This window comes from Phoenix dactylifera, chromosome 8 (assembly GCF_051530095.1).
Source record: "Phoenix dactylifera cultivar Ajwa chromosome 8, Ajwa_hap1_PhDact_Kaust_v1.1, whole genome shotgun sequence".
Classification (NCBI taxonomy): domain Eukaryota; kingdom Viridiplantae; phylum Streptophyta; class Magnoliopsida; order Arecales; family Arecaceae; genus Phoenix; species Phoenix dactylifera.
Window position 1 is genome coordinate 24,432,141 of NC_143197.1, and position 27,369 is coordinate 24,459,509.

Consider the following 27,369-nt stretch of genomic DNA (forward strand, 5'->3'; position numbering starts at 1 on the left):
TTCAAATTCAAACAATCAGCAATAGTCAGATGTTTGCGGGAGCTCCATACACCAAACGTACACCTTCAGTCATAGACGCCCAAAAAGTACCCAAACAGCCAGTTGAATGAACAAAAACAACATTTGGCATCAAAATACATCACAAATAAGTAATGATTTGTTCCCTCAATGATACTTATTGTAACTCCAACATTGCTAGCAAGAAGCAAAATCGAGATGCCCAACCAAGTCTAATTTAGGAATCATGACGGAGTCTGTGTGTAAAAGCCTGTAATGATACAAGGACTTGTTTTAGCTGTTCCTTGGTTTGAGGATCTATCAAATTCCCATCACTATCAAACTTCTTTGGAGGCTGCTGCACTACAATGAATAATTCTGGCTTATTGATGAAATGGAGATCAAGAAAGACGCCGATCTGACGCAGATGGTACTGTGATTGTTTACCCCCAGAATCACTAGATACGCTTACTATAGCTGCTGGCTTGTCTGCCCAAACATTTGGGGGTCTAGAGGCCCAGTCGATAGCATTCTTTAGAGGAGCTGCATGTTTACAAAGCAGGTATTTAATCTGAAGGCATTCACATGATTTACAGGAACAGACTATACTAATTCTCAGTAATTGTAAGCCGCCCAGTTATCCAATGACCAAGATATCAGCGACTATGTAAGAAGGAAAACCAAAAATATCATGAATTCTATGTAAAATAGTGATTTACTTTTGATATTATTCTTCAATGTTATTCAGAAGAGATTAATTACATAGGCTTTTTATAACTAAAAAGCAATTGACTATAATCACCATGCTGAAGGAAAAAAATAATCCAAGATTCATCATTGGATGGTCCTTCAATCTAAAAAAAGTGCTGAGAAATCATTGTAAAACAGAGAAACATCCTTTAAAAAAAGTTCAAACATTTGATTGGTAAAAATTTTTGTGTATAGTGTATAATTAATAGAATATGCCAGAGATAGTCCACTTTTGAACCTTCCTGCTAGGTTTAACTAACAATGCCAATGTCTGCCACCAGAATTGAATATCAAGAATTTATTCTTCTCCGTAAAATTTACTTTCTAAGATTTTTCAGAATAGATGTGCTTTCTTAAATGTTCATCTTTTCAAAGTGGTTGATAGGGTGCCCCTTGCAAACTTGATAAATCAAGGTCACAAGAAAAGCATGTGATGTCCTTCTGTCTTTTTCATGCTAAGTAAGTTAATTCAATGGAGCTAATATTTGATAAATATGACAATGAAAGACCAAATAAAAGAGAAGCCCAAGGCACTCAGGTTTTACAAAGTCTGCTATCATGTAGCTTTTACTTGTATGTTGTACTAAGTACTTCTATAGGTGTTCATGCTCAGTAATCTGTCCTGCTAAAATCTTAGGATTATTTTCTTGGTGGATCCAGACTATAGCTATGCTTTTGTTGCTTTTTCATATTAACGCCAAGTCCCAAGTGGAAACCACCACCTAAAAAACAAAAGAAAAGGAAATAGAAAAAATATAGGCAAATTAATACTTCACAATAGCCTTGTATGCTATTTGGAAGTGTCTTAATTTTTCGTTGATGCCAGAAGTTACTGCACAAGCGTTCATGCTAAAAGAAATGGTTCCCATTTTCATAATATTAATAATGCATATACATCCGTTAAAGGCCTATGGTCCTCAAGTATTGAAATTTGTTGCCTGCAATGCATATATTATTGTGTACTTTTGAGCTTTATCAGAAAATTTACCATATTAAGAAATTTTATGCCCTTTAACTTCATAAAATTTATATGTTACTCCTATTCATTATACAACATATAACTATTATATTACCAAGCTCATCTATTGCAACCATGTAGCACTATATAATGCATAATAGTTTACTCAACTGCAAAAAAAAACTAAAAACGAGGGAAGGTATGCTCACATTTTGCAATTACAAAACCATGAAAATACAAGGTTTGAGGTTCTTATCCATACCAGGCTTCATGTCTAATGAAAACTTTCTTATGGATAACATCATACATACTAGCATTCAGCTTGTAATTTCTAACATAAGGTGAATATGCTTAGGCATGGTCTGCTTTATTGTCCCGTATCGTACCGGAAGAAAACTAGTACGAAACTTAACTTCAAGTTGGTACGAGCCTCATACCGCCCGTACCGAGACATACCGCTCCATACCGAGGTATGTACTAGTCTATACCGAGGCATACCATGGCGCATACTGGTTCGTACCGAGGTGTACCGACCTGTATCGAAGCATACCGAGATAAAAATTGAAAAAATAGTTAGAGAGTTATTTCAATACAGGGATGTACCGTACCGTACCATACTATGCCAAACCGATAAAGTATCAATACAGTACCCGATATCGAGATTGTGGACCTTGTGCTTACGAGTTCTAAACAAGATCAATTGTCTTCATGCTGCAAGAGGATTTTCTTATGAAAAGATTCTCATCAGCATTATGATGTAAGATATCCATTCATCTTTTACCTCTTGTTCTTTTTGCATTGATTTTTAAGCAAAATGGTGACTAGTTCAATAACCATAGAGGCCATCCTACTCAGTGCAACTGGACCATAAATTCTAAAGTTAAACAGGATCCAATTGGACTCCAGCTTTGTTAGCCACCTTCAACAGATCCAAGGAGCTGCAAGGATCTTGGCTGCCATGTGCCTCAAAGCAGCATTTCCACATCATAAAGGAAGACAACTCTGCTTCCCAACCCTTGTGCTCACCTCCTCCATCAACCTAGCTCCTCCACTAGCTCCACTCTATTGCCTCCCTGGTCAAATCCTGTGCCTCAACTTTGGCATCATCACCAAGCTCTATCATTGCAAAAACTTCTCACTTGGCCATCTCCTTTACCTATGTCATTGTCGACCTCTCCATCCTCCTTTCCACCTTCAACTATGTCGAGAACATCACCAAACATCCCACTGCTGATAGCTTTCTCCAACCTTCACATTAAGCTAGGCATTGCGTGTGTATATCTAGCCTCCAACTACCAGTCCTCCTCAGTCTGAATCACCCTTAGGCAAGGTTCCACATTTCCACTCAAGCACCTACCTCCTTGTCGCTATGCCTTCTTACCATGTTGTCACACCAGATAACCTACCACCTCCAACACCAATGCCATCATGTCAGCCTCCACCACTTGCAAGCTCACCCGATGTCTCGTCATATATCACACCCTTCAACACTACCCATGCGAGCATCCTCATTGCCTCGATAGCCCCCTTACAAATCATAGATTATCCACCTCGTATTTAGCAAAGCAAGGGCACAAGAAAGCACCACCTTACAAGAAAAGGAATGAAGAAGAAAGAGGGAAGAAGAAGAATGAAGAAAGGAAGAGACGAGGAAATAGCAAGGAGAAGAATTAAAGGATATAAGGTGTTCCTTGTCCACACAAGACCGCAAGGCAAGAGAGAGACTCCCTTAGCCAGGCATAGAGTATGTTATCCATCATATCAAAAAATTCCATATCTACCAGCTAACCCCCTACTAAGTGGGAAAATACTTGTAATATATGGTTAGTGATACATTAATCATAATTCATAAATGGGTTCTTTTTCTTAACTTATAACTTCATCTAATTAATATCTTTATGTCTGGTGGTTCCTCCAGGCTCCAGACTTTCAGATTAAATTGGAGAGTTTAATCATATAAAATGCATCATAATTACGGACCTACTTAACAATGATCATCAATAGGGCTGCTTGGTGCCACAACATCTTAGGAAATCTTCTTTGCCCTCTAACCCTAGTTTCCCATTAGAACCTGCTCAGGTTCCACCAACCAAGTGACCTCTTGCTCCAAATTTTAGTCCTTGTTCTCTGGTTTGCAATGTTCAAAGTCATTAAGAATTCACAAAAAGAGAAAAGTTGGAGGTAAATCATTGTACCCAAGAAATAATAAATGATCACTTTTCATCATCACTCCAAGACATATTTTCACCAAATTAACTTCCTTGTAAAAGATATTGCATAAATTTGTTATCCAAGTATCATTCCAAGCTTATGGGACATAGTCTCCTAGAAATGTTAGCTTAAGATGTTACTTGGCTCTTCAAGAATTCATAGCCTTTTCCATCATCCTTGAATTAAGTCATTGCTTATATCCTCCTTGGTGCCATTTACATTGATGCAAATTTCTAATCTATGCTAAGAATTTGATCTAGTTTGCATTGGATAAGGAGCACAACGATGGATAGAGTGGATTTATGCTTACCATGTTGACTGATTTGAGCTTTAAGGGTGTTTAACCAATCGTTTAGGTATGTGGGGCTCATTACTTTTAACTTCATGTTTTTGCAGGCTTTTTATGCTAACCATCTATGTGATGAACGGTAGAAATTAGATCTTACCATTGTCTTTAGTATGCCTACCTTCGTTGTTAACTAGTCCTGTTTAACAATTACATCAAAGTTAGGATGTTAGTTTCAAGTCAAGCATACAGGCTCCATTTTCTTCAAGGAGGAGAAATGCTTCTCATTGTCCTTTGGTTGCCCACAGATGTGGGAACCACCTAGTTCAAACGGACTGATTATTGTTGAATTTGTTTTTTTTTACACTACAAATTACTAAAATATCACAAGGAGATTGTTGTTGAAGATAGCATTTCCAAAACACTTCTGCTGTTTCTTGCTTTTATTTTCACTCTTTTTTGAAAGCAATAAACCTTTGCAACCAAAAGTTCAAAGTTTAAAGATTTTACAAAGAATTTAAAAAGCAAAAGGGTTTCATCATACATGTTGTTCAGTCAAGCTCATTTTTCTTCTTGGGTTTTTGAAAACAAAAACAGAAAACAAAAGCAATATAAAATAAGCGCTAACAAAGCAGAAGGCAAGAAAGTTTATCATGGAAGAACTTTCTGTTCCATTGTTTGGCACTAATATGGAAAAATAGGAGGAAAAAATAGGGAAGAAATAAATGGCTGAAATTTTCTCTCCAAGGCCTATATTCTTTTAATTCTCCAAGAAGTTGCAACTTTTAGAGAATCGACAAATGAGCAGGTCATTCAAGATAACCATATCTTAACTCGCTTTGTCTTATTATTTTCTTAGTTCAACCAAACTTGAGGACATTCCTAATTTCTTTTTTGTTTCATTTTCTTTTATTCTCTTACATTTCTAATCTTTCATTTTTAGCAACCAAGGAGAGAAGAAAAGGCATAGACGAGGAAAGGAAGAACAAAAATATAAGAGAAGAAAAGCCTAGCCTTTCCATCAGCAAGCCATTTGCTCACTCTTAACTAGCCACTCGAAGAATTAACATCATTCTTCCTTTTTTCTTTTGTTCCCTGCCATCCAATTAATTTGGATCCCAATTTTGGGTTCTTTTAGAACTGGAAGAAGAAGAGTGATGAAATTCAGATTTTTCTTCTTCCCCGACCTCTCTTTCTAACCTACCTTTCCTTTGATTTTAGGCTGATTATTTCCATCACATAAAACTTGATCATGGCTTCTAAAACATTTGATGTGCCTTCTTGATGATCTCTTAGGAACAAAGACAAAATCCAGATCCGATCTCAAAATTGGAACTAACCCTTTTTATGAAATCAAATTCCATATTAGGTCTACATTAAACATGAAACACAAAAAAGGCATTGCTTTATCAACAATCATGGTGAGAGAATGAGGGTTTATCATTTCAAACGGCTTATGTTGAGATGATTTCAAAGATAACATCATCTTCATTGCAAAATGAGTGACGTCATTCCTAAGCACAATTCTATTCACTCTTTTGTTACGCACCAACACGGTAGCATGGAATTAGAAGGGATCTTCCAGATTCTACATGGTTATGTGAATTTGCAAACTTGTTGCAACCAAAGGAATCGTCCTGATAGTACGCATAGCATTGTTCTTCCCTATCAATTCTATTCGAAAAAACTCATCCATTCCAGTACGCCGACCCGAAACCCAAGTGCACAAGAAGATGAAAAGTGGACCCGAAGAACAAATAAAACTGATATTTCTGTCCAAAGAATCCAAAAATACCTGAGAGGGAGTAATTGTACTCTGGGGAAGCAAAGAAGATGCTGTCGGCTTCGCGGATCTTGCGGCGGAAGGCCTCGACAGGAGGAGGATACTTGCCGGCAATCTCGAGGTCGGTGTTGAGAAAGGGGAGAGGCTCGATGTCGACGTGCTCGATTTGCATCCCAGGGATGGACTCGTTGCTGAGCTCAATGGCTTCACCAAAGAAGAGAAATCAGCAAAGAGAAGAGAACAGTCGGAGAGAGTGAGCGAGCGAGAGAGAGTAGCGACCGCAGCGGATGAGGCCACGGGTGCGGGAAGCTTTGCGGAGGGAGCCGCTGATTGCCGCCACCTTGATGGTGGGTTCGGCTGCCAGCGCCGCTCTTGCCATCGTTCCTTCTTTATCGACCAAATTCTTGGGTTTTTTCCACTTCTGCTGCGACGCTATTAGTCTAACATACCGCAGCGGTGCTCTCCTTTGCGCATCTTTGGGCCTGGATGGATATACTCCAGACTGACTGCAGCTGGGGCTGCCAAAGCTTCAATATCTCAGTTTCTAGAACGAAATTGCGAGCAGTCTAGATTGGCATATAGGAGGCGTTGCACAAGCTGCAAGCCCATGCTATCATGACCGAGGACGATTCGGCTACAGTTATTAGTTAGATTCAACAGTATGAAGGAAGTGGGCGACCACCACCTGCTGCTTAAAAATATTCAGACCATGATCAATGATGAGATGATACTGCAAGCAAAACACGTATATCGTGAGGCCAATAGAGCAGCAGATTGAATAACCTCATATGTTGCTAATTATTCTGAGAAGATCTTGTGGCTAGGAAAAAGGGGATTACCCGGTGTACTTGTTACCTTTTGACTTTTTTAGATGTATTCGTATTCAATTTGTATAAAACATCAGCTTCAGCAAATAATAATAATAATAATAATAATAATAATAAATAAATATACTTACTTTTCTTTTAAGAACCAGATGAAATCATGTAAAAACCAGGACGAGAATAGGATTTGGGCCAAATCACTGTGTCTGAAAACTAGGGACTCCATAAATTGAGCCAATTGTGAACATATGATGAGGTTTTGGATGCATAAACAGTATGAAGGACACCAATCAATGACCTTTTTGAGTTAATATTCAAACCAATTTACTCCATGATCCATGCTGTTCAAGAGCACTACAGCATAAGATCCTAGAATATGTGAGGACCTACGTGAACCTGTGTTCAATCCAACATAGGTTAGAAGCAATAACCACAATTGATAATCTTATAGCTAGCGTGTTTAAGATGTGCTCTTGAATTGCGCCAAATTAGGCGTATCGAATCAGGTAAAACTACATAAATCAATTTTTTAATATAAATCAAACAAATAAAAATAAATAAAATAAATCTTAATACTTTATATAATATTAAACAAAATAAAAGTCGAAGATACATAATATAAAAAACTAAATTTTTAACAATAATTTAAACATGACAAATACAAATATTATTCTTTTTTTTGGTGAAAATGACAATTCATATAACTCTAACGTGAGTATATCCTGCCAAATCAAAAAAAAGTAAGGAGTACAAAGGAGTGGGTATGCCGACTGCGGATTTCCAGAAAAACTTTCTGAAGTGCCGAGCAACGAAGGAGGCGATCCAATCTGCTGTCCTGTTTACCTTCCGGAACACATGTACTACGTAAAATGCACCCAACTCCTGCACTAGTCTACGGGTCTCACGAATAAGGGGATGCCATCACCATACCGGTCTGCTCCCCGTATTCAGTCAATCACGATGGATAAATCTTCCTCGAGGTACACCTGCTGGGCACCAAGCATCTGCCTCGCGTAAGATATACCCTCCCAAGCAGCCTGTAGCTCCGCCTCGACTACCGTGAGTCATGGCGTGCGACGCCCACCAGCTGCCACTAGCCTACCAGAATGGTCTCTGACCAGAAAACCAACACCTCCCGATGCTCCATCCACCGACATGCTACCGTCAAAGTTCACTTTGAGATGACCAAGATATGGGGGTACCCAAAAAACAAGGGCAAACTTGAGTGCTGTGACAACAGAAAGAGTACCTCAGATATCCCTAGCCATTCCAGAAGAGAACAAAACGGCAACTGAGGTGACCTCCCCCGCATGAAGCATAGCTATATCCACCACCAGCCATGGAGGCGACCTTCTACGCTCGAACAGACCGGCATTCCGGTCTAACCATATATAATAAGCCAAGTATGCCCTCTCGATCCCTGCCTCAATAGAACTGGGCTCTGCATAAAGGCCCTCAGAAGGTGGACCAGATCTTGAGCTGATACCACTGAAGGGGGAAGAGGGACTGGTGACCTACTCCACATCTTCCTGGCCCTAGAGCACTGGAGAAGAACATGCCCAATGGTCTCCTCGAAATCCCTACACTCCACACAGCTCTGAGGAATTCTCATCCCTCGTCGGACTAGCAAGCTTCTGGTCGGTAAGCAACCCTAAGCCATCTTCCAAACGAAGAGCGGCACATGCAGGTGAATCTGCATCCTCCAAATCCAACCTCCCTCAATCTACCGAGCTGGCTTCCTCCGGATGAGATCAAGTAGGTCCCTGGCTTGCACCCGCGACCGACCAGTCAGCACCCATACCAGCTTGTCAGGCCCCTCCTTGAAAGGAACCGGTAGAGCCAGGACCATCTCTGCTAGTTGCTCCCTAAAAGCCTCCCGAATCAACCCCTCCCTCCACTGGCCCCCAACTGGATCCAGCAAATTGCTATAACCCTTTATCCGGCCAGCCTCGCCAAGTCCACCAAGGTCGGCATACGACCGATCGGTTGCGGGGTCACCCAACTATCCTCCAGAACATTGATGGATCAACCGTCCTTAATAGCCTATATGATCTTCGGAAGCACCAGCGTGGCTCTAGCACACATGTCCTTCCAAACTGGTGAATGGTGTCGACCAGCTCGCACACCAAGCATCAAAGCACCATATTTGACCCTCATCAGTGAAGACCACATACTGTCGGGCTCGAGCACAAATCTAGCTGCGTGTCGTGCCACCAAAGCCTCCCGTCTCGCCACCAAAGACTGCACCCCCAAGCCACCAAACTTGGTTGGCTGGCACACCATCTCCCATGCCATCAGGTGGATACCGCCTTTTCCACGACACCTCCCCCAAATAAAGTTCTAAAAGAGCTGCTCGAGAGTCCTCAATGGAGCCACTGGAATGAAGAAATTGGGCAGTAAATAGGTGGGGAGCAAAGTAAGAACTGACCGAACCAGAGTGATCCTACCCATCATCGATGGTGTATGCATCTGTCATCCCTCTAACCTGTGTCTGATGCTAAGCTCAAGGGACGAGCAATCCCTGCTACGCAACCGCCGCGCCCGGAGAGCGGGATCCCCAGGTACTAAGAAGTCAAATATCTCTTACTAAATCAACTAAAAAAATGAGCAACTAAGTATCATGGCATGTAGACTTTCACATGTTCAATCTTTCTCACGAGTGAAACGATTAGGGCAAAAGATAGAGAGAAAATTTGTGAATAGTTATATATATCCGATTCGAGTTCATAGCGAATTTTTACCATTACCATCGGGTAAAATATGTCCCATTAAAATCAGGTCAGGTCGGGTACCTATTGGGCCAGAGTACATTGCAACGCCCATACGAGCGAACACTCATTCAGGTTGTGCTACAGTAGCACGGACAAGGAGAAGTGTCAACCTACACATATATACATACTAAATGTATGTGCTCATGGTACAATTCATATTTTCTCTTAACAATCCAACTTAAAAAGTTTATCATATGGGTGGATTGAAAGGGTGGACGTTGCACTCATGCCATGTGTAGGTGGCACATGTTTCACTAGTGCCATGTTACACCATCAGAAACTGTAAATGAGCAAAAGATGTTTATGCAGCGCATATGAAAAAACTTATGCAGACCTCAAAAAACAGGATGATCCTAAGCAAACTCACTGCATATAGCGGCTTTTCGCTACACTCAGCATGCATGTAAAGCAAACATCAAACAATAAGACAAAGTAATCTTTTCCTAAGAGATAGAAAGGTGATTCACGTTAAACATCATTTTTATTGGCACTCAACAGCAAGTATAATTTTTCTAGAACACTACTCATAGAAAATTCCTGCAGTGGAAATATTCAACAGAGTTTTATTGAATTTGCAGCTCTGCCCACATACAAATTACTGAAGTAGTCAGCTTTAAGTGGAAAAAGAATCTTTTGTAAATTTGTTTTTGACTATCAAAATCTGTCATGCACCCCAGTTGCAGACTAGAATTACCAAAGGAGGGCACAAAGCATGTTAGATAGGCTGTTTTGTCAGAAGATGTACAGTCTGCTCTTTCTAATGCAATTAGGTTCTATACAAATCATCAACCAACTATTCCATTTGGAAAAGCAAACCACGGCATGGCCTGTATTGGACAAAAATCAGATAGAATGCTCATCATAGAAAAAGTTACATTAAGGCATTGCCGTGTATATATATATATATATATATATATATATATATATATATATATAAGAATTAGAAATTGCAACATTTCCTTTTGAAATGATACCAGCAATATCGAAGTCTTTGATGTCCAAGCAAAGAATGTACATCAATCACCAACTTTCTTTTCATCCTGTGGTGTCAGAGACAAAGAATAAATTGTAGAATAGAAAACCTTGGAACAAAAACATGGAAAAAAAACCCAATTCACTTCAAGAATGACATTGCAAGATAATACATGACTGGCAAGTATGCGAGAGATTGAGAATAGAACAGTCAGCAACGATTAGTTATGGTAGTTCTGTGTACCAAATCTATAGCTTATGCCATAGAGTCCAAAAGTATAGTTCAAATACCAATCTGAATTATTCCATGAGAGATTTTCTGAAAAATCAATGAAAAAGTACAAGAGACAACTTACAAACATGTAATGATAGTTTCCTCAATGACATTTATTTAACTAAGATGATGCTAACAGTAAGCACAAAAAAAAAGCCCACATAAAATATAACAGAGAAGACTAATTTAGAATATTGTGGTGTCCAACAAAGTTCCAACTTAGGAACTGCGACTGAGCCTGTGTGTAAAAGCCTGTAATGACAAGAGGACACGTTTTAGCCGTTCCTTTGTTTCAGGATCTATCAAATTCCCATCACCGTCGAACTTCACTGGAGGCCGATAACCTTGAATGAATAATTCAGGCTTGTTGATGAAATGAAGATCAATAAAGACTCCAACTTGACGCAGATGGTACTGTGAGTGTATTCCTCCAGAGCCTCCTGCAGCGCTTACTATAGCGGCAGTCTTGTCCCCCCAAACATTTGGAGGTCTAGATCCCCAGTCAATAGCATTCTTCAGAGGAGCTGCAAATTAACAAGAATGGAATTACTTTAACAGCATTCCCATGCTTATAGGGATGGATTACAGTAAAGTTCTGTATTTGCTTATTGTCCAGGTCCACAAATGTTAACATACCTGCTACTTTGTAGAAGGAAAAACATGAATATTAGGAGTTCTATGTAAAAGCATGATCTATATTTGATATTATTCTTAGACATTTCAAAAAAGATTGATTAAATAAGATTTATAACTAGAAATAGCTAGCCGTAATGGCTCTGTTCACAAAATATTAAAGATACACCAGAAAATTGAGCAGAACTGAGTTGTCCTTTTATCTAGTAAATGTTCTGAGCTCTTTTGGAATAGGAGAGGCATCAATTGGAAAGGTTTGAATGTTTATCTAATACTTAAAAAATTGTTCTTCATAGATTGTACGGTTAACAGATCATGCCATGTTTACTTCCAGTTCTGATATCTCCATGCTAGGTTTCATTGACAATGCTCTCAAATACAATTTCTCCCAAGAGAAGTGAATATCAAGAATATATTGTTCTCTGTAAATTTTACCATTGAAAGTTTTTCAGAATTAGATGTTGAATTTTAAATGTTTAAAGCTTAAACATGCTTAATAACTGTGCCCCTGCAAACTTGATGGATCATCAAGGTGACAAGCAAAGCCTGTGATAGCCTTGTGTGAGGTTAAAAGACAAACATTAATGGGAGTCAATCCAAATTCCTGAGTGTCTAGCTAGATGTGATCAAATATGAGTAGTTAGAGTTACTAAACTTGGATTAATTATAAATATTTGGCTGACAATTGGAACGACAGTTGATCATGTTCTATTATCTAGAGTTTCCATGCGATCCCCATGCAATCCCAATCCTGGTTTTCTTGTCACCTCTCTCTTCTCCATTGTCATCTCTTGTAAAACTCTACCACTTTCTCACCAAAACCTTGCTGTCTTTTCGGATCTCAAGGCCAATGCTGTTTTGCTGGCTGACTCGAGCAGCCCTACTGGGTATAGATGTCTGGAATACCTTCACCAAAACATTACATTTTGCATGCTACTTGTTTCAAGCTCAAATCCAGTATTTCTGCTTGTGCAGTCAGAAATTTTGATTAGTTAAAAAGTCAAAAATCACCTATAGTTGCTCCAACTGGTGTGCCACAACAAATTAGGGAAGCTTCTTCACAACTGATGACTTGCACCTTAATTGTTAGTTTTATATAGAATCAATTTCACATGTCGGACTTCCTCTGGTTCCACAAACCAATACATTTTTGGCTTCGAGTTTTGGTCTTATTTTCTGAATTTCAACAAGGAGAATTCATGAAAATATACTAGAAGGTTTAGTAGGTCAACCAAGATTCGCAATCTCAGTACCGATTACCATACCAGTACCTTATCAATTCAATACGGTACATCGGTATGGTATGGTATGTACCTCATACCAAAACAGCCATCAAATCATTTTTCTCACTTTGTATCTCGATATATCTCGATACAGATCAATATGCCTCAGTACAGAGCGATACGGGGAATGTACCAACCCAAACATGAGTTTCATACTGGTTCCGATCCGGTATAGTATGGTAGGCCCCATAATTGGCAGTTCGAGATAGTACAACAATCCATGGTCAACCACTGTATTTCATAACCACAATGCTTTTTTCCTGACTTATTTCTAGATATAACTTGATAAATCAGCTTCCTTGAAGAGGAACTTGGAGAAATTTTTGATAAAACTGTAATTCTAGCCAAATCAGACAATCACATTAAATGTGTAAGGTTGAGGATTTAGTTGGCACTTCAGGAATTCATTATCTGGTACATCATCCACTTGCACATTTAGTCCTATTGCTTATATCCTGCTTGGAATGTAATCTTGCACCAAATGGAGGTGATAATGGACATTGTAGAATGTAGAGTCAGATCTTATACTTGTCGATTGGCTTGAGTTGAAGGGTACCTAAACATTTCATTAGGTGGGTGTGCAGGGATTGATTGCTGTAATTTATGTTTTTTTCAGGAGGCTATATGCTAAGCATCTTTGCTGTTTCATATGATTATTTTCCTCAATCATTGCTAGTCAACAATCAATTATTCAAGTTTGCATGCTAGTGGCAAGTGAAGTATATGGTCCCCATGGAGAAGGGCGCCCAACTTCCTTTCAGTTCTCATATCCTATTTCACTTGGGCAGTAAAAAAAAAAAAGGAAAGAAGAGAGAGTAATAAACATAATGAATTTCTTGTTTTGTTCTCCCTTCTCCTCTAATCCCTTTTCTTTGGTCTTAGGAAGATTACTTGTCAGCTCAGGGCTCGACCTTCGCCTCTGGAACATTATGATATCCTCCCTTTGCTGATTATCATTAAGAAAGGTATGGAAAGAAGTTCAAATCCAAAACCAAATTCGAATCTTGTTTCCAAGTTGGATGTAAACCTTTTTGCAAATTCATCTTTTTGATTGGATCTATATTAGAATCGAAACATGAATGAAAGTTTTCAGATTACTTGAGCTTCTATCTAATGTAAGAAATAACTTAGGAGCACCTATCATCTGAAGTGATTAATTCTGGAGATGATGTCAAGATTCACATTTCTTTTTTCATTATGACAATTGGTGATGAATACCATTGCACATTTGATGCATTCTTCGATTACTCGTCGCTTATTAACATTTCAAGAACTGGTTGCAGTATGTTACCCCATCATTAAATTGTCATTAAATTGTCATGCACATCAAGATAGTATAGTTCTTCCCTACCATTTGTCTAGTAGAACCCGCTTCGAAACCTTTTCTGAAGCAAAACAACTCAATCATTCATAAAGATGAGAAGAATGGAACATAACATCGAAACTAGCACTCGACTCAATAACTAATTGAACAAAACCAGAGCAGGAACCATTACCTGAGAGGGAGTAGTTGTACTCTGGGGAAGCAAAGAGGATGCTGTCAGCTTCAAGGATCTTGCGTCGGAAGGCCTCCACAGGTGGCGGAAACTTGCCATCGATCTCGAGGTCGGGGTTGCAGAAGGGAAGGGGCTCGATGTCCACATGCTCTATCCGCATCCCAGGAATAGACTCACTGCAGAGCTCAATGGCTTCATTCCAGAATAAAAAGTTAGAAAGCATGAGAGAGACAAAACGAAGAAGAAGAATAATAAGAAATAGATGAGAGAGAAGCAGCGACTACTGACCACAGCGAATGAGGCCGCGGTTGAAGGAAGCTTTGCGGAGGGAGCCGCAGATGGCTGCAACCCTGATGGCTGGTTTCGCCGCCGCCGCCGCCGCCGCCGCTTCCATCTCTTCCTAATTCTCTATATATCTTGCGCTCCACCAAGCTTGCATACGCGGTATATATAAAGATCTCATGTTACGTGATGCGTTTTTGTTTCCGTGGTTGCCAAAGAATCGTTTGAGAAGCTGACATGGTCCGTGACATATGCCCTGGTTTTTTTTATTTTTTTTCCTTTGCTGCCATGGATGACCAGAAAGTTAGAAGTCTCGATTATTCTACCTTGGACGGCTCCTTTGTTCAAAAGCAAAGACCGCACACCGAGGAGGCTGGTGGAGCCCCCATGAGCATGGCCACCTCAACTTGTCTGCTGCTGGATTTTTTATTTTTTTTTTTTGAATATGCGAATCTCTTATTCCCATGCCTATTTCAGAGATGTTTGAAAGTGGATTTTGCATAATTTATGTGAATCTCTTCATTTATATGTAATTTCTTTAAGAGTTGTAACTGAAGATGAGAGTTAGAATATTAGAACAAGTTTTAGATTCAAATGGTGCACAAGGTCAAATTGGTTTCGAACATGTGAATCTGCACCATCACGTATTGCCATTTGATCGGTCAAATTGAGATCTCAGGTTCAAAAATTGTAGTCAGAATATACCATTTGGAAGAGTTGCCATTGACGACCAGCCAAGTTCAAGTCCTCTTTCAATGATATTCAACCAGCTGATTACCTATTTGCCCCCCTACCCCACCCAAATTCCTAGATCTGCCATTGCTACAAATTGGGGGTTTCTCAATGATTTTATCTTAGATACAAGTATACCACAATCAGTATTCTAGACACTTGTACATTGGATATTCAAAATTTGTCTAAACGTCTGTGAAATACTTTAAATTTAAAGGTACGGCTCTTTTTGTACTTAGACTTTGGGGCGAAGTTGTCCGAGGATCCATAAAGTATAGCATACTACAAGAAAACAAATACGAATCTTCTCTTGCAAAATCAATAATTAAGTAGATTCCTATGCAAAGTCCACAAATTGAAAATACATATACGGCCTCGAAAGGTCTTACTGACAATCTAATGTTGCAGTACAGTCCTCCCAAGGTCTCCACTTTAGGCTGCCCACATCTGCAATGAACAATGCTATAAATCTTCCACTAAAGCTTTCAAAAGCCTCTTTAAATGTCTGTCTATCCTATGTACATAATTTCTGCATCTTGAGTAAATCTAAATCACAGGGAGAGAGAGGTAAGGGAATGGCAAGTGGCTGTTATTCCCCATATCCCTATATTTTTGAGATGTTGCAGACCCTCTAAAATTTTAAGGATACTGAAATCTGTCTAAAAAGCAACTTCTGGTATTCCAAAAATATGGGGATTGTGAGCTTAGTGGCTTCCACCATCCACTTTTCCCTGCTTTTCCTGCTCTTCTCCCTCAACCCCTACTACCATGAGACAGATATCACATAGGCATGGGAGCCAGTTAAACCGAACAACTTTTACAATATACACAGCACCACAATTTAGCTTTGAATGCCGGTAGCTAAGTTGATAAAAATTTAAGAGTGAAAAAATTACAGCATACGACCCACTTGTAGTATTCTCAAAAAAGACCAGCTTGTTGCCAATGTTCCAATAATAACATTATTTACTATACAAAACCAATCCCGAAACAAGAACAAAAAATCACTGAAGAAGCTCAGACTGCTGTAGAGTTCTGTTAAAAGCTATGTTAACAGAAGAGTATTGTTTAGAGATATCAATCATCAAAACTTCCTACTCTCCTGCTTTCATCTCTATATCAAACTGTTACCCTGGAATTCCTGTGTGATTTCTTCGGGCATTTGATATCTAATGGAGAATAAATGTTTCAAATTCCTTACTAGCACTTATATACTGTGATTAGCTACCATCTTCCCATCCGGGAATGTTAGCAGTAGCATCATTAACCATCTTAACCAGAGTGACCTGCGAAAAAGGCACATAAATGAATAAAAATCACAAGCAACTTGATGGAACAATGATTTAAGAAAAAAAATCTCATAAAGAAACAAATGCCAAGTTTAATTTCCTCGTTGCACATGCACTGCTACAAGCTTCAACTCCACAGTCATAGAAAGCTAGTCATAAAAGCTGGAAACTGACCATCCTATAAAAGCATGAATATATAACCAAGACCTCATAATGATTACTGCAGACAACTACAACAATATTCATCTCGACTGCAGGTAGTTTCGTGGGAATAATCCTATGTGATACTTAACTTAAGGCCATTACTGAGAGGTGAAATTATTAAATAATTATTTTTCAGCAGTTCATAATTATACCATCAAATACACTTGTGAAAATCTATAAATTAGTCCTGAAAATTACAGAGCAATGCAGTCAAACAGAAAGTTCTCCACCATCTCATCATTGAAATATGTCAAAAAAAAAATTGGAGCAAAAGAGGTTCGTATCTCAAAGTTAGGAAAGAGCAACAAGCTTTGCTTGTCCTCATGCCACTCTTTGTTGCACACGAGAGATCTTGGACAAGCTTCCCAGAAGACATCAACACCAATGTCCCTACACACCAAGATCACTTTACCTAATAGAGAACCACATCAGGTCCTCATAAGTAGAGTCGACAGCATGCCACAACAAGCATCAAGAGGTAGCGAAGTATCATATTCACTGAACTATTGGGAGACTTATAGTCTCCAAGGTAACATCAGCAATAACAATGAGAAATATGAATAGGGTATTCCAACCACCTGCTGTCCATAAGCTCAGCAGCAGTAATTATAATAAATACAGTCTGTAATAAATAGATGGCTACATGATATATATAACTTCAAGGATTCAAAGAGATGGCAAGATGCACCAGAAGAAGCTAAGAAGCCCCAGACCAACCGCCTGGCATGCTTTCAAGTCTATTGCGCCCTCTTGAGCAATGAATCACAACTCACAAGGCTGGAGTTCTTCTAAGGTATGGTCACAAACAATGCTAAGACAGGCATTTGTTATACTTTTTTTCTTAATAAGGATATGTTGTATCCTTTTTTATCACATTGTGATATCTGCGGCACTTCATATTTTAAGGATGCATTGATATAAAGTGCAAAACAATAGAGCTTATTAAAGCAGTTACAATGTAATCTTTAACAGTATGCCTTGAAAAGTACCCTATTCTTGCCCAGGTCAATGATTTACATGATAACAGATTTCTTTTACTTTGTAATGATTGCAAAGCACCAAGATGAGATCAGGAGTCTTCAGATAACAGGAGTTTAATAAAGATTTCCAGAAACCAAATTAGTGACAAGCAAAACTGCTCTAGAAGATGACGTTGATTTTTCTGGGTTCAGAATTGGCCCATCACCGGACACAACTACCTTAAGAGTTGCTCCAAGTTAAGGCATTTTTCAATGGAAGCCTCTATGGCTAATAGAATTATTGATATAAAGGTCATGAAAAAGAGGACAAATTTAGCAGTCTCTGCTCTCTGAGATTAATAAAATTTACCTGAAAAATAATCCACAAAAGGCATAATAATATACAAGTTCATCGGATACCCCTACGTCAGTCTTTACTGTGAATTCTTTAGGGCAAATTATGTTTAGCATGAGAAAGTGGTTGGCAGTAACGGGTCATCCTTGTAAATATATTAAAAGAAAGTGTATCAAAATTCCGTATCCCAGTAGACGGAGGACCAGCCATATAATACTCATACAAACTCTGGTCATCAAAAGAACAATTTAAACCTCTTGGATTTCTGAGCTTTCCTAAATCATGAACTAAACAGCAAGTTGTCTGTGTCAAGGTTGGATAACATGGTAAGTTGACTTGTGATTTTACCAAGTAATCCAGCAAGTCAAAATTCAATGTCCTGGTTGATTTAATAAGAAAAAGAGCAGAAACTGGACATATTTAACCAAGTAAATCAAGACTCAAATAACTCGATGAGCCCAAGAACCCCTGTCAGAGTAATGTTCCTCTTTTATAGAGTACTTTTTAGTTTTTTAGGACTTTAGTTTTAGTTAATTTCTTGTTACTTAAGTTTAAGATTTAGGTAGTTGTATGAGTTGATAAATGACTATCTTCTATATCTGATAAGTACTTCTGGGTGTTCTGGGAATCAAAACTGAAATTAGATCTTGTGGTAGTCTTTTTCGTTGTGTTCTAGTCCCTAGTTGTCCACTTAACCCATGGGATACCACATGTTTCATAAAGAAGACCTAAGAGGGTCTTTTGCATCTATCATCTTCTCATAATAGAGAAAGATGCACAGATGAGTTTAGGCGCCACAAAACTAGAAGAAGGGGAGAGTAAATCAGGCAGAATAATAGAAAGATAGAAAAGGGAACAAGTGTGAGAGGATACAAGGGAATAAGACGAAGATAGAAAGGGGATAAAAGTGAGGGAATAAAAGAGGATAAAACCATAAAATAGAAAGATATAAAAGGGATAAAGTCAAGGATTTTTGTGCTGGATTTTACCTGTCATTGGACAATACCCAAATCTGCATTGGTGAGACCAGGACTATGTCTAGCAACCAGACAAAATCCCTCGACCCAAGCCCAACCCAAGCTTGGCTTTGGACATGAAAATCCTGGCCCACTCATGGCCTATGGGAACAAGGGCGGCTCAAACTCAAGCCAATCTACTAGGATAAATCGAGGGCATCAAACCTGGCCCAGCCTAACCCAAACTAGACCTACTCGAGCTGAGCTAGAAATGGGGGAGGGAGAGAGAGGGGGAAGCTCCATAGATTCAAGAGAGAGAACGAGGGATGAGGGGACTAGAGAGATCAGCATGGTCCCAATGTAGAGAGATAGGCAAGATCTAAGTGGGGATTGGGGAAACAAAGAGAGAGAAAGAGAGGTAAAACTAAAGGTGAGGTTAGGGAGGTGAAAGAGATGGGGAGTTACTATGATTTGTCAAATGGTAACAGAGCTAGCGAAGGAAGGGAGGGAGAAGGAAGAAGCGAAGGAAGGGAAAGCCCTTCTTGGAAGGGGGTTGTGGTTGTCAGCATTTCCAAATAGTCGAGTGACAAGTTAGGGGGTCAGCTTGGAGACAAGGGGAGAATGAAGAAAAGGGGATTCTAGATTTGGGTTTTCCTATCATTTTCTATATCAATGTCTCAAATATATGTCATATATAAAACATCATATATCGTATAACATAAATAAAGCAGGTATATAGTAAAAAAATCATCCTTGTAAGTTGCTGGCTTTAGGTGTCACTACTAAGTTAGAAGGTCCCTGACTGGAGCTAGAGAAGGACCTCCTCAAGCAAAGCTTGGGAGGTTGAGGGATTTTCTTGCCCCTTCTTGGTCACCTTGATGTGAAGAGTCTTGGATCCAGAACTTGCAGGATAGAGAAGAAGAAAGGGAGTAGATGTCAAGAATCTAAAATGTTAGAAGGATGAATTGACAGCTACCATAGGCTCTTGGAAAACTTTAATTGTTGCTGGAAGGAGTTAGAGAAATGCTAGGTAGGGGCCATTTTGTGGCAGTCTCTCTCGTTCTCCTTTTTTTTCCTCTTTTTTTAGCTACTACTCTTTTTATTTTTTTTTATTTTTTTTTGTTGGGGGAGGCGCGGTTGTGGAGTATTTATAGATATCAAAGGGGTGATTGAAAGGCTAAGCTTAGCTCCTTTCGATGATTCTAAGATGGAGAGCTTCGACAGATTGTATAGTAGTTTCATGTGACTAGTAAAAAGACTGTGCCATGGATTGGAGAGCATTATTGGTGGAGTTGCCTTCTAGAAGCCCCTCCAAATTCCAATCCAATTGCTATAGTGATAAGTTATAAGAAAAATCTAATTGATTAGAAGGGCAGCATTAGGAGAAAAAAAATTGGCATTTTGGACTATTTAGAGGACGGTGAGGGGTTGGTATACAAGGCAAAAGATAAGTCACCACTCTTAGATGACACATGTAGGAAATAGCTTCTTTCTCTTGAAGAAAGAACAAGGTTGTTAGGAGAGAATATTTTGCCCGTCTTGTGGAGAAGGTGGATAAGGTGTAGAGAGGCTAAACATAAACGATGGGAAATAGATCAGCTACATGGCACAATGCAAAAGCAAGGAATTATTCCAAGTGGTCTTCCCTAACTACACCTCAACATAGTATGAAATATGGGTGTACCAGTCTATATATTAAAACCTAGATACTTGAGTTGAGATAAAGAGCATGGGGATGATTTTTGATGAAAATGTGGGTGTACGTGGGCAGATAGGGTTCAATGTGTAAAGCCCCTATAAGGTATAAATAGCTTAGCAATTTGCTACCTAGTTTCCTAATAACATGTTAACTAGTGAGCACGGAAAGATAATATTAAGAAAAATGGAAATATTTCACAGTATAAGGGGAGTATTTGGGATAAACTTGGAGCCATTTTGATTAGGATCAAAATATAGTCAATGCAGGCTCAAATTAAACCAAATTGATTCAGTTGAGTTCCACAAGAATCTTAGGACGTTATTTGTGGATAAGGAATAAGATCTAGTCAAAGGGCTAAATTAAGCATTCGACCGAGGGTTGACTAAATTGCTGAGGTTTGCACATGAAAAAATAAAAAAAAAACTAATGGATGGATCCTAAATTTGGGGGTATCAAGCCTAAACATTGCTTTTACAATGAGTCAATTATGTGCAGAAAAGCAAAAGGGGCATTTGGGGGTGTCCACAGTGCCTATGGACAAGTATGTGCCTACAGTGCCTATGGACAAGTATAGCACCTTCTACTTGCAGAATCATATAACTGCTTTATGTTAATCCTTACTGCATGTCGACTATGCTAGCCCTTGCCTTGCTATTAATGGAATTTGTCAACCAGTGCATCTTTTGCCCATTTTGTCATGTCTTCAACATTGCAATCACAAGTTTAGCAAATTTCATCTTGGTCTCAACGTTATACTGCAAGGTTTCATACCCTTTGCAAATCCTCCACATGGCACTTTAGTTCCTGCACACTTCAAGCTATGCCATCTTAATTTACCTTCAAAATTATCTAGTCACTTAAAGCTCCATTGCTTGTTACAAGAATGAATCTTTTTGTTTGTGACACTTTCATCAAGACAATGTATCTTTCTTCTTAGCTGTCCTTGAAACTGTGTCTGGCTCCCCCTCTAGATTACATCTTTTAGTAACTTATTTGTCATATAGTTGATTCTACATGAGCATGGAAAACCTTATTTTGGAGATCCTCCATGAGTTGAGGGAGGTGTTACAGAGGTACAGTAGTGTGCATCAAAAAATATACTATCTTCTATACACATTACTAATCTACTATATGGGGCTGCACATCTCCATAAATATGAGTCGATATCTATATGTAAGCACCCCTCTATGCAGCATATTCTTTGTCTAGATGTGTTATTATAACTTATTTATCTGAGTACGGCTTGATGCCCGATCAGTGGATTGATTCCCTACTTGATCCTCAAGTATCATCCATGATGAAGTCTTCCTTCATACTACACTTGGGTTTCCATACTAACATTGAAATTCTATTTCAAATATTACAATCAAGCACTCTTAATAGCTAAATGACACTCCACCACCCAGCTTTCTCTTTTCATTTCCTATCTAACAGAACTTGAATGATATCCTGTAATTAAATTTACAAAACGATCCATAAATGGTTTCCACAAAGCTCCTCCACAAAGTCAAACAGGAATCCATGAGCAGAATTTCTACCTATTTTTCCTCTTTTACAAAACAAACTTCACAAAGTAGATGATCATTTCACAGCACACCAAGTGATGTAAACATGTCATACCAATATCCACGTATTAACCTTGTTTATTTATGAAGGTGAAGGCACATTTGAACAAATTTAACCAATGAAATTATTTCAAGTCCTTTCTCATAAACATGTTGATGCGTGAAATAATTTACAAAAGTATATCATAACAGAAGAAATGAAGATCTCTCAAGCCATCAGTTGTGTTGGTCTATAGGTAGCTATATCGTAGAAACAGCACAGAAACAATTTAAACAACAAAGCAATTATTAGCAAAGTGTGATTTAAAGGATAGTTAGTCTAAAAGAAAAGTTCATAGGTTAGCAATAAATATAGAGAGACAATGTGGGAAACATGTGCATAAGAGGCAAATTCAAAAGCAAAAGTAATATAATTTCTACATATGTCATGTCAACTATTCCAGATGTTTACCAAAATTCATAAAACCAACTTGAAATTAAGTCATTCTACAATTGTGAGTCAAGTCAAAAGAAAAAAATTGCAGTAGTTAAAAAAGTTTTCTACTTCAAGGAGCCATGCAACTATGGACATACCACACTTTCAGGAACTCCTGGAGGAGGTAAGGAAAGGTTTCTTGGTGGTGCATTGAGAATGTATGTTCTTTTGTCAAATCGCCATTCCCCAATTTTTCCATAAGTTAGTTTACCCTGAATTTGCACCAAAAGCATGTTTAGAAGTTATAATCATCCACTAATATCAAAACAGTATCTTAAAAGCATGTATTAATACCAGAAAAGACGCCGGTACACCAAAAAAAAAAAAAAGAGTAGCATCACCATAAAAGATGAAGAAGTTAGATAGAGTTTGGTTACCTCTAAGGAATAGTCACATCCATAAGTATAATGAATAATAAATGTTTTCCCAACCTTTAAGTCCCAAGGGGGCTGAAAATTAATTATTTCAATGTTAGTCATGCACAACTTTAGAGATGTCACTAGAATATCTTTATTCAATGAAGAATGACTGAGCAAATCAGGATAAGCACTAACGTAAATTACCTGTATCATAAAATCTTTGCGAAGAATATGCCGCACACCATGCAATGCAGATGCAATGGCATATGCATACCTTTGGTCAACAGTGAACAGATAAATAAATGCCAGAGAAAAATCAGTATTATTCATAGCTAATACAACACATAGAAAAAAGATAAAAGCTTATATGAAGTTCTAGTTGTTCTCACATTTCCAATACCCATCCAAAGGCTTTGTCAGTCTCTGAATCATCTTTCATTTGCAATGAAACATTCATCCATGTAGGAGCAAGCTTCTGTAGCTGGGACTGACACAAGTAAATAATCTATCAACATGCATCATATATTACGACAAAGTAGAATAATAAATAAAAAATATATCGATAGTCACATGAAAAATGGGGAAGATAAAAATAAAAGCCTAGAGAAAAGCATAGACAATCTCTAATTATTTTATGGGTTTTAGGACTCCAAAAAGAACATCTATTTTGCATTCCTATTTAAAAGCAACCACTATGTGGGGGCAAAAATTATTTAATCTCAACTTGCATTAGAGATTATACCAGCAATAAGAAATTTACCTTCTGAATAATTACAGGAGAATTGCCAATAGGGTCAATAGATGTTAGAGGGCCTTTCTCTTCTGGAAAGAACTTCCTAACTATCTTTTCATTTTCAGATGGTTTAATATAGAAGAATGGGAAACCTGCTGGGTCACTTCCACGAGCCAAGTTTGGTAAAGGGTTTACAAAGATGTGATCTGGTTCCGCCATCAGAATATAGCTGCATCCATTATTAACCGATCAAGCCTTTCAGACTAATCGCACCAAAAAGAAAGAATAACATTTTGTGAATATAGACAAACTTACTCCTCCTCAATTGTTGCTCTTTGTAGCCATTGCACAAAAGCCCATGGTCGATTCAAAACAATATAACCCTGAATCCAGAGTTTCAACAAAGTTAACATGCTGTTTGAAAAATGGTGCTTCGATTTATGAAACACTTTCTTTCCTAAAAAAATTTGCTTCTTTATATCTACCAATGCCAGAGAAGCAAATAAATTACACTGCAAGCAGATAATAGTTCATAAAACTAGTGATAGGAAAAGAATTACCAAGCCATCGTGAGCTTTTCTTTTGTTTTTCATAATGAAAAATGATGAAACTGTGCTCAAATACAAGGAAAAGAACAAGATAAATAAAAGCCTATCCAGTGGCCGGTGATGGAGCAGCATTCCAGTGGCATGTTATAGAGGGATATCTAGTGAGAAAAAAAAAAAGGACTTGACTCTTAGTATTCCTGGTAAATGCTTAACCATTTAATCAAAATAGATAGATCAATAAATTATGTACTCAAAGAAGATTGTGCAAAGAATCTATAACATACATCTGAATAATCATGTAATTTGATATTTGTATCAATCAAACATTCTTGAAATGGTGCAGCCTAATGCATGTCTCCATGAACTTGGATCCAGGTAGATGTTCATTTGATGCAAACAAACAGAAAGGTTAAAAAATTATCATACTTGGGCCCCATTTGGGGAAGCTTTTAGAGAGCCAAAAAGTAATTTCTGATCCTCTAAAAGCATTTTTAGATGAAAAAGGATGTTTGATAAAAATTTCGAAAAGTTGTTTTAGCTTTTCCAGAAAGCTGAAAACAGCTTTTTGAGAGAAGCTTCATTTTGGAGCTTTCCGAAAAAGCTGTTTTGAGCTTTGTCGGGAAGCTGTTTTTTTGACCAAAATAACCTCATTTAAAAGTCACTTTTTTCTCCCAAAACCTTCCATCCCGCCGCCTCTTCCACTCTCAACCATCCCCCTCCCTCTCCCTCTCTATCTTCTTTTTCCTCTCAATGCCACCACCCATGTTTCTTTTTTCTTTTTTTGGGAGGCAGCCACAGGCTGCCTACGGTGGCAGCCACCATGCCGGCCACCACCCGTGGCCGGCAACCCCTCTGCAAGTCGTCACGACGCCACCCGTGGCGCACGGCCATGCGGTGGAATGGCCGGGCTCGGCCATGGGGCGCGGGACCGCGGCATCCCAGCCGCGGGATCGAGGAAGCAAGCCGCAGCGAAGCCCCCATGGCAGCGATGTCCGCTCGCAGTGATGGCGGGCGAGCCGCCTCGGCTCCCTTCCGCCGAGACTGCCGTGGGCCAACTGCCGCCGGCCACGGCCCCCTCCAGGGCCCCCTCCCACAGCCGCCGCGACCCGACCCCCTTGGGCGCTGCCAGCCTCGCGGGAGGAGAAGAAAGGAAAAGAAGGGAAAAGAGGAAGGAAGGAGAAGAAGAGAAAAAAAAAGAAAAGAAAAAAAAACAAAAAAAAGGAAAGAAAAAAAAGAGAAAAAAAAAAGGAAAGGAAAGAAAAAAAGAAAAGAAAAAAATAAATGCATAAATCAATGTATATACGAATGAACGAATAAATAAATAAATAAGATAATAAATAAATATATTTTAATTAAATAAAATAATAAATGAATAACTAAATAAAATAAAAAAAATAATAAGTGAGTGGCAAATAATCTGATCTAAATACATAAATAAATAAAAATATTAGTAATTATTTAACTAATTTTACCACCTAGCTAGAAAATTTATTAGAAAGATAAATGATCATCAGAAGGATGAAAAATTAATTTACACTAATAATTATAATATTTTAAAGTATCACAGCGCTTAGAAATGTAGTTACCAAATAGCAAATAGTGTTTTATAAAAGCTCTACTTCAGATAGCTCTACTTCCAAAAGCTTTACTGCCAAAAGCCCCCCAAACAGGGCCTTAGTGCTTTTAGTTAATATGAAGTTGTAATGCAAGACTACAATTTAATATGCATATTAACAATCAGTAACCAAGCAAAGATAGGAAAAAAGATATAAAGAAAGATGAATATTGCAATAACTAATTTGCAATTGATATCCAAATCCTAGTTCATGTTTCCATAAACCTGCATGCCTTTTTGTTTCATTTGATTCACACACAAGAAGTTGACATGCAAGATTAGATTTTGATATGCCAACCAATATTCAGAAATCAAGCATGAACTGAAAAATTATAAAGAATTACGAAAGGAGTGTTTCTTTACCCGATCACGGCCTTCCGGGAGCGGGTCCACGACGAAGGTCGGGATCTCCTCCATCAAATTATCAGGACTCCCGGAATGCAGCACCCTGGTGAACCCTCCCATCTCCGACCCTTCCCTGTCCTTCATCTTCTTGTACCAATAGTACATCACCCGGCACTGCCACTTGCTATACGCCGCATCCGTCGCCGTGAGCGCCACATGGAAGAGCCTCTTGTGCTCGTTCAATCTCTTCAAATCATACGACTGGGTCGAAGACCCCCCATCGATCAACTCTTGGTCCCCTTCTGCACTCTGATAGTGGATCACCATGGTCACAAGATTGTAGGTGACGAAGAAGAAGCCTAGAGATATAAGGACCAAGAAGAAAGGGGAAGCCCGAGCCATGACCTCCCGCAGGTAACCAATCCTTCCTCCTCCTCGCGATCGGGTGTCAAAAAGGCGACAATTTTTCCCTCAATTCCAGCATCATTGTGTGAATAGAAGGTTTTCTCCAAGAAAAAGCTCCAAAAATCGAAACTTTAGGCCTTCTGACGCTTGAAACAGGGGTTTGAAAGAAGGCCCCCGGATCAGATCCGAGACAAGCGATCCAAGGAAAGAATTTCCCAGCACAAAACGTTGCTTAGAAGGTGAGAAAAGAAGAGGGAATTATGAGGTTTAGGTTTGGAAAGGGAGGGGGAGCGGGGGATTTCCTAGGGTGGAGAGAGCGTTGAAGAAAGCGAATAGACAAGTTGAGGGTTTAGGGATTTAATAAAGGTTTAGTTATTAGTAAATAAAATCTCACTTCGGAGTAATTTCTCCAATTTGGGGTCGCACGTTTCCGAGTCTGAAGTTCAGACTCGGAAACGTGGGACCCAAAATTGGAGAAATTACTCCTTACTCTACGTGCACCGCATTGCCGTGCACACAGCGAATCACAACCCTTCCTTCCTGCAGGCTCCATCCATCAAGCACCATCTTGGCGCATTTTACAATAACGTGCGGCTAAGATTGGCTGAAT

General features: G+C 38.9%; 3 protein-coding genes across 3 annotated transcripts; all 3 read right to left on the bottom strand.

Annotated features, from left to right (window-relative positions):
- On the bottom strand, window positions 1-6,513 carry LOC103719212 (NADPH:quinone oxidoreductase-like). Its single transcript, XM_017845739.5, has 3 exons — window positions 6,265-6,513; window positions 5,998-6,189; window positions 1-540 (listed from the first exon to the last, which is right to left on the bottom strand). Exons 1-3 carry the CDS (start codon window positions 6,362-6,364, stop codon window positions 236-238), a joined length of 597 nt encoding a protein of 198 aa, XP_017701228.3. The 5' UTR covers window positions 6,365-6,513; the 3' UTR covers window positions 1-235.
- A 4,318-nt stretch (window positions 6,514-10,831) lies between these two features.
- On the bottom strand, window positions 10,832-14,690 carry LOC103719211 (NADPH:quinone oxidoreductase-like). The gene is made up of 3 exons (XM_008808336.5): window positions 14,527-14,690; window positions 14,239-14,430; window positions 10,832-11,350 (listed from the first exon to the last, which is right to left on the bottom strand). Exons 1-3 carry the CDS (start codon window positions 14,630-14,632, stop codon window positions 11,046-11,048), a joined length of 603 nt encoding a protein of 200 aa, XP_008806558.3. The 5' UTR covers window positions 14,633-14,690; the 3' UTR covers window positions 10,832-11,045.
- Window positions 14,691-16,053: 1,363 nt separating this feature from the next.
- On the bottom strand, window positions 16,054-27,110 carry LOC103719210 (hydroxyproline O-arabinosyltransferase NOD3-like). The gene is made up of 8 exons (XM_008808335.4): window positions 26,373-27,110; window positions 24,162-24,229; window positions 23,874-24,075; window positions 23,503-23,600; window positions 23,318-23,387; window positions 23,132-23,203; window positions 22,853-22,966; window positions 16,054-16,538 (listed from the first exon to the last, which is right to left on the bottom strand). Exons 1-8 carry the CDS (start codon window positions 26,754-26,756, stop codon window positions 16,473-16,475), a joined length of 1,074 nt encoding a protein of 357 aa, XP_008806557.3. The 5' UTR covers window positions 26,757-27,110; the 3' UTR covers window positions 16,054-16,472.
- Window positions 27,111-27,369: the final 259 nt, after the last annotated feature.